The sequence below is a fragment of the Idiotropiscis lumnitzeri genome, chromosome 5, assembly GCF_059441095.1.
Source record: "Idiotropiscis lumnitzeri isolate Australia: NSW breed Sydney's pygmy pipehorse chromosome 5, RoL_Ilum_1.0, whole genome shotgun sequence".
Taxonomy (NCBI): Eukaryota; Metazoa; Chordata; class Actinopteri; order Syngnathiformes; family Syngnathidae; genus Idiotropiscis; species Idiotropiscis lumnitzeri.
This window is the reverse complement of record NC_142395.1, coordinates 1,845,834-1,860,322: the sequence shown is the minus strand read 5'-3', so window position 1 is coordinate 1,860,322 and position 14,489 is coordinate 1,845,834. Positions and strand designations below refer to the sequence as shown.

At 41.8% G+C, this 14,489-nt stretch overlaps 1 protein-coding gene across 1 annotated transcript in view; it reads left to right on the top strand.

Moving 5' to 3' along the window:
- Positions 1–14,489, top strand: part of LOC148335961 (alpha-taxilin-like) — a 193,678-nt gene that overhangs the window by 160,037 nt on the left and 19,152 nt on the right. Inside the window, exon 10 of the mRNA XM_088295960.1 lies at positions 832–924. Within this exon, the coding sequence (XP_088152086.1) occupies positions 832–924 (93 nt within the window). The remainder of the gene's footprint in view (positions 1–831; positions 925–14,489) is intronic.

Genomic DNA, 14,489 nt, shown 5'->3' with positions numbered 1-14,489 from the left:
CAGTAGTGTGGTTAAGAAATCAATGCATTTACTCAACAGATGGCTGTATGATTTAGTCCGGTTTTAATCCAATGTTTTATTAGTCTCCCAACCTCTGACCCAACAGTATTGACCCAAGGTATCAAAATTGAAACAGCATTTATAAGTGTGTAATAGGTAAGTGGTCTCGGGTTGTCAAAATTGAATGAAAATGACACAAAGACATTACAAGGGAGCGCATAACCGAGGTGGCCATGGCGGAATCATGGGTATTATTGTAGCCCTTCATTGGTTTTACGGGTCTTTCTGTGTTGTTGAACTCACTACTGCATTTTCTTTTTAAGGCTGTTCCAAACAATTGATTTGATCTTACCTCATGTTTTTGATATTTCTCTGCTAGGTTTCATTTGATTTTTTTACCAAATGAAGGATTGCTTCACTCACAGTAACAATGCTTTGCATAATAATAGTTGACAGCAACAGATCACAAATTCAAATCGCACACTACAAATGAGCTCTAGATCTTTTATCTCTTCCTTGTAAATGGGATCATGAGAAAATCACACACACCTGGCCATGGAATAAATGAGCAGGTCTATTACTTGTAAAATTGGTTCAGTTATAATTCCTACAACGTCCATCTGGATGTAATTAAACTCAAATCAAAGCCGAAAGTATGCAGTTCAGTTGTCATGTTGCTTTCATTTTAAATCCATTGTGGTAGTTTACAGCCCAAAAATATCAGATATATGTTGCTGTCCCTATTTAAGGCCCTTATTTATGAGTGTATATCAATGAAACTAAGTTAACTTCGCAATTGAAAGATTCTAAAACTCATCCTGTGTGCCATAGCTTTCCCTCTACATGGACAAGTTTGAGGAGTTTCAGAGCACTCTTGCTAAAAGCAACGACGTTTTCACCACTTTCAGACAAGCAATGGACAAGGTAAGGGATCCATACCGTTCATCACATAACACAAACAAACAAATGTAACTATTATTGTTGAGTCCCTGTTTTTTCTGTTATCACCTAGCGATGTGGCGGAGTTCTAAACTGTGTGGGGTTGAACAACTACCTTTTCTGAGTGGCCAACAGTCTGCCACTGTTTTTAAAAAAAAATTGAACATTGCACATAGAACAGCCAATAAAATTTTCTGGTTTTCACACTCCAAAATATATTTATATATTTTCGGATGTTAAGCTCGTCAGATTCAGACAGTTGCCGTCAAGCCATACAAATATATAATATACAGTGTGTTGCATACATGTTTTATCGCAATACTTAATGGAAATCGCAATTTGGTTTGTACATAGCGAAGCTTGCAGTCTCTGACGTCAAAATGGATGGGTGCGATATACTAAGGATGTCGCGTACAATCAGTGAATGAAGAAGAGGGAGCCTCTCAAAATATCCACACTATCTTTATCATTCCTCTTTCCTCTTGTCATTAGCTTTCTGTTACTATATCTTGTGTTAACGAGTCGGTTTTGACCAATGTCTTATATCAGTCATAAAATACCCTAAAAACATTTGTCATTCAATTTATTTGTTACCTATTAGGTACTTTGTTAGGCTTTCAACTCAACATGAGATTGTCACTGCTGTTCTTCTAGGCCAGAGGTATTCAATTAAAAGTCACAGAGGTCCACGACGAAAGTTTTTTCCAATTAAAAGGTCCGAACCAAAGTCCAACTTACCGAAATGTCTAGCCTATGTTCACATTTTTATATAGTTTCAATATTTAGTCATTTTCAACAGAGCGAACTTATATACTAAATATTTAGCAATGTTCCCATTTAAACACCTTTGCCAGTCAAACAAATATAAGGCGTTTATTTCACATTCAAGAAAATGTGGCTCCAGGAATTTAAGGGTGCCACTTCCAGAAAAAAACTGTAAAATATCTCCTGCAGAAATATATCAAGTGCTAGGCATTGAGTGAACATCTTTTACCTCTTTTTTTTTTTTTTAAATCAAAGAGTTATCAGCCTAAAAAAAACGGAAAGCCTAATTATCCAAGTAAACCAGGTCAACATGTTCAGTACACAATCAATAAAAATGGCTGTCCTCATGAAAAACTAATTCAAAATGAGCTTTGACACCACTTTTTCTTTTGAATATTTTTTAACTGCTCTTAATGAGAAAAATGAGTTTGTGACTGCCCTGCCAGTGACTTAAATCTGGGTTGGAACGGAGTCAGGGCCATTGGGATTTGGTAAATTATTTCACACATCTGGGCTTTGTGTTTTCCTTTAAATAATGTTTGTGCAACCACATTTAAGCACTCCTTCACAACTTCCCCATCACTTGAACGTTTTTTTATGTTTCCTCAAAATCTATCATACTTTTACTGAATATTCGTTTGCATGCCGCTGGGATGTAAACAAAAATGTAAAAATCTGTTGTACTGCACTTGAAGTTCGATGTTTTTACGTGCGCTCACCTCAAACGTCAGCGGATAACTGTGCACAAAAGGGTGGTGCTTTGTTTCGTAGTGGCGCTTAGCAATTTCGGAGCATGCACACTGGTTTTGAATTGGCTGCAGCCAGAACGAAACAAAATTTCTCCGTCCATTCATTTAAAACAACACGCATCGACCTTGCTAACTTTTTAGCAAGGCATACTGTCAGCAGCACTCTCTTCCGGTCTGCTGCGCAATTGGCAGTGGATTGTAAACAAAAGATTTGATTGGCTCAAATCAGTGACGCATTTTTTCTTTCTTTTTTTTTTAATAGCATTCTACTCGTTTTCAAAATGTAAAAAAAATTTAATTATATGAAGTGTTACCTGATTTATTAGAGGGGGCTATTAAAACACATTTATTAAATTTTCGAAATAACAAATTAAAAAAAAAATAACTAGAGTGGGTGGCACTGTGGCCGACTGGTTAGCACGTCTGCCTCGCAGTTCAGAAGTGCAAAATTATATCCTGAGCTCTGCCCTTCCTGTGTGGAGTTTGCATGTTCTCCTCGTGCCTGCGTGGGTTTTCTCTGAGCACACAGGTTTAGTCCCACATTTCAATATTATGCATGGTAGGTTGATTGATCACTCTAAATTGTCCCTAGGTGTGATTGTGAGCAGCTCCCCCGCGACCCTGGTGAGGAGGTGCAGATCCGATAATGGGATAGATTAACGAGAGTCACGTGTACGGAATTTACTTTAAGAAAAAGGCAAAGACTTAAATGGAACTTCAGCGCAAATTTGAATATGGGATAAAATACTTAATGATTTATAATCCTCGATCACGCTGTTCACTCACACACTTAACACAGGGGTTTACACACATAATTTAAATATATACAGGACTCGGCCATCCCTTTTGTATCACGGAATTTAAACGCGTATAGGACTCCTCTATTACGGAATTTCTCTGACTCAGCCGTCCGTCCCTCATTTACCCACCATTAACTAGTATTCACAGGATTTTTATTTCTTAATGTGCAATGACCTCCAGTCATTTGCTTTCCCCTTTTTAAGAAAAAAAAAAGTATCATTGTCCCTCAGTTGGAATGTTGTCGATCAAAAGATCCCATTTGGCAGGGAGAGGTCCAGTGCTGAAAAAGGATCTTAGGCTTTCTCTAGGGAGCCTGCCGTGGCGGTCCTTCTGGAGTTCACCACACCCACTGGACAGGTATCTTGACTTTCTACTCGAAGGACCAAATTAATGTCAGATACAACAACCAAGACATTTTCTGAACATCCGATAACAAAGGAAGACAAGAGAGTTTATCTTTTTCCCTCATGGACTACTTCCAAACTCCAATCCGCTGTGAGGCACACTCCGCCAAGCCCTCCCTTTTATTGTGGAAGTCCTTAGCTACATACTGTTTTAATTAAAAAGGAATTAAGGGGTGAAAGCAGCAGTAACATGAAAAACATTCGGGACACGAAAGGAAAACCGACAACAATGGCAGTTGTTAAAACTGATAATAGAGACAGGCGTGAACTCTGAGTGCTCCAGCACTAAAAGTTTCTGTCCATTAGTTTCAGTCGTGTGACCAGGGTACACTTCTTTTGTTGCTGCTGCTGTGATCCACTGTTTCCTCCCGCATTCCGCTTCTCCTGAGAGAGGTCGCCTTCTCAGCCATGTGGTTCAAACATAGGTCACACTATGGAACAATTGCTTTGCAATACTAAAAGAGTAAATATGGGGTAACTTATGTACATTTTCCCTAACAGTGAGCAAAAAACTCCTTGGTGGGAAGAGCCCAAGGTGTGGATTAGGTCCACCTAGACTTCCGAAAGGCTCAATGTTGTGGGGCTCTCCTCATTGACACGCCTTTGCAACATCACATGGATATCGGTCACACTGCCTTTGTATTGGCTCCGGGGTGGTGGTCCCTCTTTTTAACAAGGTGAACAGGATGGTGTGTTCTGGCTACAGAGGGAGAATGTTCTTCAGCCTCCTGGAGATGGGATGCTGGTGATGAGAACCCTCGAGGTGTTCATCCAACCAGTCTACAAGTGGTTTGTGGACAGAGTTTGAACGTGTCCCTCAGAAATTTCTGTGGGGGTTGCTTTGTGAATATTGGTTACCAAACTGCCTGATACGGGCTGTTCGGTACTATACCACCGATGTCAGAGTTTGGTTTGCATTCCCAGCAGTAAGTTTTTTTTTCTTTCCTAGTGAGAGTTAGAGGCTGCCCTTTGTCACTGATTATGTTCGTAATAATTATGGACAGAATTTGTAGGCGCTGCTCAGACGTTGAGGTGGTCTGCTTTGGTGGCCTCAGTATTGCAACAATGCTTTTTACACATGATGTGGTACAGTATGCGTCTTCAAGCTGTGATCTCCAACTTTCATTGAAATTGCACGGTGCTTCAGAGTCAAGTGCATCAAACAGAGTAGAATTGAAATCATTTTATCAGATTATCAGTCAAACCAATCTAAAAAGGTAAAGAACCGGTCGCCAGATGCAGGAGACCAGAGAGCGTGGTGGTTGATGAACTAATATTACGGCTGAGACTTAAAATTTTATAAAGTAACAGTCAGACAGAACAGTAGCATATGGGTACTTAGTCGACGGTACTTTCGGTTTTCACATTAACATCAAAAAGGAGCTTTAGATAAAGTGCAGCGGTGGACTAGTTAAGATGAGCTGTTTTAAGAAAATCTTAAACCCTGATATTTTATCTGACGATATATCCTCGTTCTTGACCCGAGTGAGGCGTGCTTGCTGAGTGAAGCTGCCATAATATGCAACCAATCAGCTCCAAGGATGAATCTACTCGTGCTCTGATAGTCCAGCCCTGCAGACATCTACGAATTTATTTTTCATCGTAGTGGTAGCGCCACCTCCTGGCAACAGGAAAAAACTGTTTTTTTTCCTTTATTTTCTCATAGGTGGTTACTTCATATTTTCTCGAAAGAGTGTTTATGCCTTCATGACATCAAAATACGAAGTATGATTTTTGGCGAAAAACTGTAGCCGTGGCAACACACAGTTCCACAATAAAACAAGGCGGATATTGTGGGTCTAAATATGAACGAAAACTCAAACTATGCACACATCAGGCTTGGCAAAAAAAGAATCATTTTATTAATTTACCATGCAAGTTTTAAAAAAATGGCTTGCTAGCGACCCAAGAACTTTTTGTTAAAAAAAGCAGCCTTGGTTGTACAATTCACATAGAGCTACGAAAAATGAAACAGGCCAAGAATTTGTTTCGACCCTGCGCGAGTGGCAGCCTGTTTCAGCAGCTCCGGCTCACCGTTGAGCCTTTTTCGTGTGTTTTTACCTTTACCTTGTTTTATTTATTCTTCCTCATCATAGCAATGGACATCCAACTTGCGGTGGTTTTTCTGCTGCTGGGGGCTGTTTTTTGCGTGTCCGCAGATGTAACTCGGAGCTACGGGTCGATCATGTAGTCGCGAGATCAGTTGTGAGCACTCTGTGCAAACCGCGCGCCGGCTCCCGGAGCGAGACCTGATATCCCTCGTGAACTGAGGAGAAAGAGACGGACGGGGATGTTGTGCGGGGGCTAAACACCAGGCAGAGAGGAGACGTTACCACCCCGTCCTCCCGTCCATTATTATGGGGAATGTTAGATCCCTTCCCAAGAAAATGGAGGAGTTAACAGTGCTCATCCGGCACAAGAGGAACTTCCTGGAGGCTAGCTTGCTGATGTTCACAGAGTCGTGGCTAACAGAGCTAACGCCGGACGCCGTCGTGGAATTGGACGGCTACCAAATCCTACGTCCGGACAGGACTCTGGAAAGCGGTAAAAGGAAAGGTGGAGGGCTGGCTGCGTTTGTCAATGATTGATTGTGTAACCCTGGGCACATCACTTTGAAGGAGCAACTTTGTAGTCTGGCAATTGAGCTGTTAGCATGTGTCCGTACTACGTCCCGCGAGAGTTCAGTCATGTAATCGCGGTGGTGGTGTACGTACCCCCCTCTGCTAACAGTGAGACAACCTGTGACATACTGACTGCAGCTGTGAGCAGGCTACAAACATAGCACCCAAATGCCCTGCTCCTTATCTCTGTTGACTTCAATCATGCTTCTCCTTCCTCCTCTCTGTCTTCATTCACACAATATGTCACCTGCCACACCAGAGACAATAAAATATTGGACCCTTTCGATGCCAACACCAAGGAGGCGTACACATCACTGTCCCTCTACCCCGCTGGGCAAAGCTGATCACAACTTGGTGGCTCTCCTGCCTGTGTACAAACCTCTGGTCTGCAGGCAGCCAGCTATGACATGCACAGTTCAGAGATGGTCAAGAAGCCAAAGAGGCCTAAAAGGACTGTTTCAACACAACTGTGTGGGAACTCTAATCTCGTTGCACACTTGAGTACAATGACAATAAAGGGATTTCTGATTCTGATTCTGAAGTATTCAGCGAAGCCCTCGGGGAGGACATTAATGGTCTAACAGACACAATTAGAGACTATAATAATTTCTGAATTGAATTGAAGAGCGCCATACCCACCAGAACAGTAAGATGTTTCTCCAACGATAAACCCTGGATCACACCGGACATTAAAGCTCTCCTAAAGGAGAAAAGGAGGGCTTTTGTGTCAGGCGATGAGGAGGAGCTGAAGAGAGTGCAACGTCAGCTGAGAAGGAGGATCAGAGAGGGGGAAAAGTCCAACAGGATGCAGATGGAGAAACAGCTGCAGAAAAATAATGCCAGGGATGTCTGGAGGGGCCTAAAGACCATCTCAGGCCACGGACAACTAAAGACCCAGAAGGGGGGGGGGCTTCGGTGAAAAAATGAGTTGAACCTATTTTTCAATAGGTTCGATCAGATGCCTGCCCCCGCTCAGTCTCCCCTGCTGCAGCCCCCACCAACCCCTTCTGCTGCTGCAAACGACACCCTCCCCCCTCCTCCTCCCATAATCTTCAGTTCCCAGCCACATCAGACAACCACCACTTACTCCTGCTCAGCCTGTGTGCCTCACAACATCTCAGGTGAAGAACCAGGTGAGGAAGATGAAGGCGAGGAAGGCAGCGGGTCCATATTTGATTAGCTCCCAGCTCCTCAAACCCTGCACAGACCTGCTGTGTGCAATCGTCCAGCACATGTTCAACCTGAGCCTGAAGCTGGGCAGAGTCCCCAAGCTGTGGGAAAACATCCTGCCTGGTTCCGGTTTCAAAGACCCCCCCATCCAAAGTAGCTCAACAACTTCAGACCAGTGCCGCTGACGTCTCATCTGATGAAGAGCTTGGAGAGACTGGTCCTCGTCCATCTGCGCCCCCTGGTGAGCTCTGCTGGGCCCACTCCAGTTTGCATACCACTGTGAGGATCATGTTCTTTGATTTCTCTCATGCTTTCAATACCATCCAGCCCACCCTATTGGGAGACAAGCTGGAGCAGGCGGGAGTGGCCCACCACCTCATCACATGGATCCACGACTACCTCACAAACCGGCCACAGTACGTAAGAACACAGGACTGTGTGCCTGACGTGCTCCTCTACAGCACAGAAGCGCCGCGGGAAACTGTTCTGGCTCCCTTCCTGTTCACCCTCTCCACCTCGGACTAAAAATACAATTCCTCTACCTGTCACCTGCAGAGGTTCTCTGATGACTCTGCGATTGTCCTCCTCATCATTGACGGAGACGATCAGGCGTACAGAGAACTTACTCAGGGTTTTGTGGACTGGTGTCATCAGAACCGCCTACAAATCAACGCTGGGAAATCCAAAGATCTAGTGGTGGATTTCTGCAAGCGTCGGCACTCTCCACCTGCACCAGTGAATATCCAGGGAATACAGACGTTGAGAGGATCTCAACTTACAAGTACCTGGGTGTTCATCTGAACAATAAACTGGGCTGGAGCGACAACACAAACGTTCTCGATAGGAAGGGTCAGAGCAGACTCATCTTACTCAGGAGGCTGAGGTGCTTTGGCGTTCAGGGAACACTCATCAGGAACTTCTATGACTCGGTGGTTTCATCTGTGATTTTCTATGGAGTGGTCTCCTGGGCAGGAGGCATCTCGGTCCGGGACAAAAAGAGGCTGGAAAAACAGGTGAGGAGGGCCAGCTCTGTCCTGGGCTGCTCCCTGGACTCTCTGGACTCAGTGGGGGGCAGGAGGATGACGGCGAAACTGTCATCACTGCTGGACAACCCAGCCCATCCCCTCAATGACACTCTTACATCACTCCACAGCTCCTTCAGTGATAGACTGTTACACCCTCGCTGTGTGAAGAAGAGATTTTGCCGCTCCTTCCTGCCGGCTGCTGTGAGACTTTTTCACAAGAACATTGGGCCAAGCCTACAAACAGGCGGGCATTAATGCAATTGTGCAGTCCTAGGATGCAATACACACTATTACTGTACTTTATCCAATGGTGAACCTAAATATTGACCAATGCTGTATTTTGTTTACCATTGCAGTATTCTTATCATTGCAGTATTCTTATCATTGCAGTATTCTTATCATTGCAGTATTTATATTATTGCAGTACTTTTATCATTGCAGTACTTTTATCATTGCAGTACTTTTATCATTGCAGTGTTCTTATTATTGCAGTACTTTTATCATTACAGTAGTTTTATCATTGCAGTATTTTTATCATTGCAGTGTTTTTTATCATCGCAGTATTTATTTTTGTGATTGCAGCATTTTAATTTATTTCCCCTGTACCATGGACAGACATTAGGAGTGTTTCCTTACACTTGTATATGTTGTGGGATGTGTGTATATACATGGGGATTTATGCATATACGAATATACTGTGTACATTCCCATGCATTTTATGAATGTCTGCTGCAAATGTTCTACGTTAACGGCTACATTACGCCGCCACCTCTGTGTGATCTATATATTTGCTGCTGTAACACTAAAAATTTCCCCATTGTGGGACTATTAAAGGACATCTTTATCTTTAAGAAAGTCTATCTTTAAAAATGTTTCTTGGAGCCATATGCTCAACCAAACAAGAAGGCCACCATTTCGGATTTACTTTGAAGTTTGACGTCAATTTGACAGCAAATTCTGCTGTATCTTGAACCATATAATAATAACCTCTTAATATTTGTCAATTTGATAATAGGACAGGCATCATCGAAGTGGTAGCACTACCAACTGGCTAAAGGGAGTAAATATTTCATTCTTTGATATTTTTCTCCTTACAAGTAAAACCAGGTCAACCTCGTATTTGTTCAGCTGAGCTCACAAGATCATCAAAGACAATACTCACACGAACTCTCTTCGACCTTTTTCCCTCTGTCGGCGCTACAAGACAAAGACTAACAGACTGAAAAACAGTTTTTTCCCCAAGAGCCATCTCCATACTTAACTCTTGCACACAACTACGCTTAGAGTGTAGAACTGCATTATTAGTTTTAAATAATGTGATTTCATATTTATTTTCTATGAATTATTTAATCTTTAATTAATTTAATTGATGTATTTAATTAAATTATTGTTATATTGCACTGGAGTGGGGAGCTCTCCAATCTCGTTGTACACTGAGGACAATGACAATGAAGACGATTCTATTCTATTCTATTCTATTCTATGCTATTCTATTCTAGTTAGGCTTTTATGATCTTAAAACAAAAGTTTGACATTTTTTGTAAAAAGCTGTTGCCGTTGCAACACAAAGCCAAACCAATAAAACAACGCCTATTATGATGATCTAAATGCGCAAAACACTAGGCCTGGCAGAAGCATCTCAATTTTACATTTATTTTTTTTACAAAATGTCTCAAAAAAGCCCCCTATAAATCTTTAGCGCAGCAACTCTAGTTATGTATCACCAAGATCTCGTAAAAGTTGGAGGCATATGTAACAGCCCAAGACATACGATAAGTCTCTCAAGCTGTATTTTAAACTATTTTCAATTTTACTTTAAAATTTTACCTCCTTTTTGGCCTGTTTTTAGAGGTAACATTTTAACAAAATAGCTTAATCTGATGTAATTCATTTTAAATACAGTGAACCCCCGGTTATCGCGGTTAATGGGGACCGAGACCACCCGCGAAAACTGAAAATCCGCGAAGTAGCGTCGCACCTTCAAAAAAAACAACAAAAAAAAACACAGTGTATATATATATACTTCGCACCTATATATATATATATATATATATATATATATATATAGGTGCAAAGTAGCGGCACACCTTCAAAAATGCTTAAAAAAAAAAAAAAATATATATATATATATATATATATATATATATATATATACATATACTGGTAGAGAGAGAGAGAGTGAAATTCATGTTATAACAAAAAAACAAATTATTATTAAAACTTATTATTTTTTTATTCCCCAGCCATTATTTTTGTATTTATTCAATTACTTCTTTTTGTATTTATTTAATTACTTCGACTTTTACCTGCTGGTACGCCGTCCGGTGTGCCCTGTGAATGTTATGATCCTCCAGCAGAACTGGAGGATTGAACAGGACTCTCCAAACGCAGACCCGGGAAAAAATGTGGTGATACAAAGATATTTATTATAATCACAATATAGTCAGCGTAATCAGCGCGTCTCGCAGCAGCTGACGGCATGGCGCGAGACGATCGCTGGAGGAACGCCCAACACAGCTGAAAAAACAAAAACACACGCGGCATGACAGGCACGGATCATGACAGTGAAATGAAAGGTGGCATTCTTCATTTATTTATTTATTCATTGATTCATTCATAACTGACAGCCTCGCGCTCCGCCGGTACCCGGGCGGAAGGTGCTCCTATTCGGCTTAACTACCACGCACGCCGGCCGGTCTCCTTCGGAGCTCACGCACGGTCCCGAACGAAGCAAAATGTCGCCGCGCGAGTGCCCGGGCGGAAGTTGTTTCTCTTCGGCTTGACAGCCACACACGCCGGCCGGTCTCCTTCGGAGCTCACGCACAGTCCCGAACGAAGCAAAATGTCGCCGCGCGAGTGCCCGGGCGGAAGTTGTTTCTCTTCGGCTTAACTGCCACGCACGCCGGCCGCAGCTCGGGTACGGTCCGAACCGTGCGAAACGTCGCCCCCGATCGTGTCCGTCGCCACCAATCGTGTCCGGGGGAACCTGCTCTTCTTCGTCCACTCTCCTCTTCGGCGCACGCCGGCCGTCTAACCGCTTCAGCGCCCCCTTGTGCCGCTCGGCGAAACTACAATGCCCCCGAATATTTTTTAGACCCGCGAAGCACTGAACCCGCGAAAGGTGAACCGCGAAGTAGCGGGGGTTCACTGTATTAATAAAATTCCTATTCTCTTTTTAGTATCCCGACAGTTGCCAGGGCCGCGAGGGCCCTTCATAACTTCATGCAGCTCTAGTAATTTATTGTTAGGGCCCAAGCAGCGACTGCTGCGAGGTTACTCTTGTTTTTGTAGAAATTATTATCGCCCCATCAGCGACCACTCAGAGGTCCCTATTGTTTTGTTGAATTTATTATTAGGCCCAAAGCAGCGACAGCTGTGTGGTCCACAATTTTTATTTGTATTATTATTATTATTATTATTTGTAGTAGTAGTATTATTAATATTATTATTATTATTATTATTATTATTGTCCGAGCAGCAGCTATTGTTTTTGGAGAAATTATTATTTATATTTTCTCCGCCTTTTATTGCATTTTTGACACGCTAAACATGAACAACAACTCACAAAACTTTGCGCTCTCCACGGGCCTGGTGAAAATTTTGATATTTTAAAGTGGTTATGAAAGATGACAGCAAAACGGCTGTAGCACGACCTAGAGTGGGAAAGTAAAAACCAATCCCGGTACATTTGACCTTGTCCTTTGAAATTTGGTTGGCACATGTAGCACCCTGGAACGTACAAAAAAGTCCGATACAGCCAAAGTCTAAAATGAATAGCAAGTGATCTATGACTTTTTTAATGTCCGATTTGGCCAATTTTTGCAAATTTTATGGGGGCAAACTTGTGCACCCAGCTCCTTGAGGAGTTGTCCGATTGACTTCAAACTTCGGCTTTACCACCTCGTGTTGACCTGCAACAAACACTGGAACAAAAATTTTGAGTTGCAGAATCAGAATCACAATCATCTTTATTGGCCAAGCATGTCAAACACACAAGGAATTTGTCTCCGGCAGTATGAGCTACACTAGTATTACAGTAACACCCAACTACGATAAACAAAGATAACATATAAGAATAGAAAATCTTTCTGTAATGTAGCGTTACCATTGTGCAGTAATACCACCTCAATGACAGCTGTGCAACAATTTGGACAGTCAGCAGAGAGCAAAGATGAATTGATGGGTGGTGCATTACTTGCAATACTATAACGGTTGTGTAGATGATGCAGATAATCTTTAAACCATTTCAGAAATCAGAAATCCCTTTATTGTCATTGTACTCAAGTGTGCAACGAGATTAGAGAGCTCCCCTCTCCAGTGCAATGCAACAATAATTCAGATAAATATATAAATAAGAGAATAGTTAGTGCAATGGAAAATAATACTGAATAGGATATATAAAAACTGCTGCTGCTGTTCTGTTTCTTAATTAATTTAATCTCAGCCATTTTCACTCGAGCAAACCCCTCAATCCCAGCGGTTTTCTGGATTTAGACAAATTTTGGTCCACAGAATATTGCGTCCTAATGCTATAAAAACATGGAGCCGACAAATGGAAAGATTACACTATCTTCTTTAATCCGAAAAAAAAGGATATCTCTATCTTTTTCCTTTCTTTAGCTGTCAGCGCAAGAAAATAGCTAAATTTGGTCAAAAGTCCCATTCCTGACCAAAAAAATGGATAAAAAGGACTTTTTGTAAAAATAAACATTTCAAGCACAACCTTGACTTTAACGCTACTATTTTTTTTCTTTTATGACAGCTCCAATTTTTAAATAATGCTTTCCTTCTATAAATTAACAAAAACAATACAACAGAAAGTACTTTTGATAACATAACAGTTTATTTGCACCTAAAAAAATATTCAACTGCTGAAAGGAAGTATGTACAAAAGTGTGTGCCCTCCCAATAAAAATTACATTTTTATTTATTTTTTATTTCTTTGCTTGGTATACACGAAAACATTTGCTTTGGTGCAAGGCACCACGACACGTCTCACACCACATACGTGTTTCGCTGGCCTGGGATTTTTGCTGTGGTGTGTTTTTTTTTTTTTTATGCCTTGGTTGTCAAATATTTTACTATATGTGAGAGTGGTACAGACCCCTGGGTTTTGCCTCAAAATAATTGTCTGCAAAGCAGTCTATGTATCCGTGATGTGCAGGAGCAGCTCGTTGATAATAAACAGCCGCAGAAAGTCAGCTGTTCAGGGGTCCAGCGCTCACAGTGAAAGTGTTTTTTTGTTTTGTTGGGGCTGGCATCCCCATCACTTTGAGATGGACACCCGATTACACCCTGAACTGGTTGCCAGTCAATCGTAGGGCAAAAACAGACGAACAACCATCCGTGCTCACACCTAGGGGCAAACAATTGCCAATATGATATATTTTATTGCTGCAATGTCCATACGTTTATTCACCTTTCTTGGCACAATGCGAGGAGCACTTTGGCTGCTGAATGCACAATCTTTATTTTACAGAAATATGTAGAATCACCACACATTTTCTTACTGTTTCCATTGACTTAAATTTCCATGTCTCTCTTTCGCTCTCTCCGTCTTTCTTTTCTCTCATTCTGTCTCTCCCCCACGTACATACACACATGCTGCTTAGTTACATTTTTCTTTTCATCTTACGGGAAAAAGTAAAATAAGCAGCGGTTTTATCAGTTTCTTTAAAGTGAAAGTTTGGGGTAAGCTTGACTCACCGTAATACGTTTGTTTTTTCAACGCAAATGCCCTCGATTCATAGTTAGACCCATCGCAACGCCCTAACAACGTAAATGCTTTTGTTCAACAATCGCCGGTATTCTTAGGGAAGTACGTCATATGAAGAACCACAAGCTGCCAATCGCCATTGTAATGCATTGCTTATTGACCGGTGAGCTGCTCAATTGACATTGTTTTTGCGTTTTTCGACGAAATGCCTCGGCGCTGTGTGGCGATGCATTGTTAATATTCTGGGAAGCTTCTGAGTCGCACAGAGAAAAAATAAAAATAGGACACTTAATGGACTG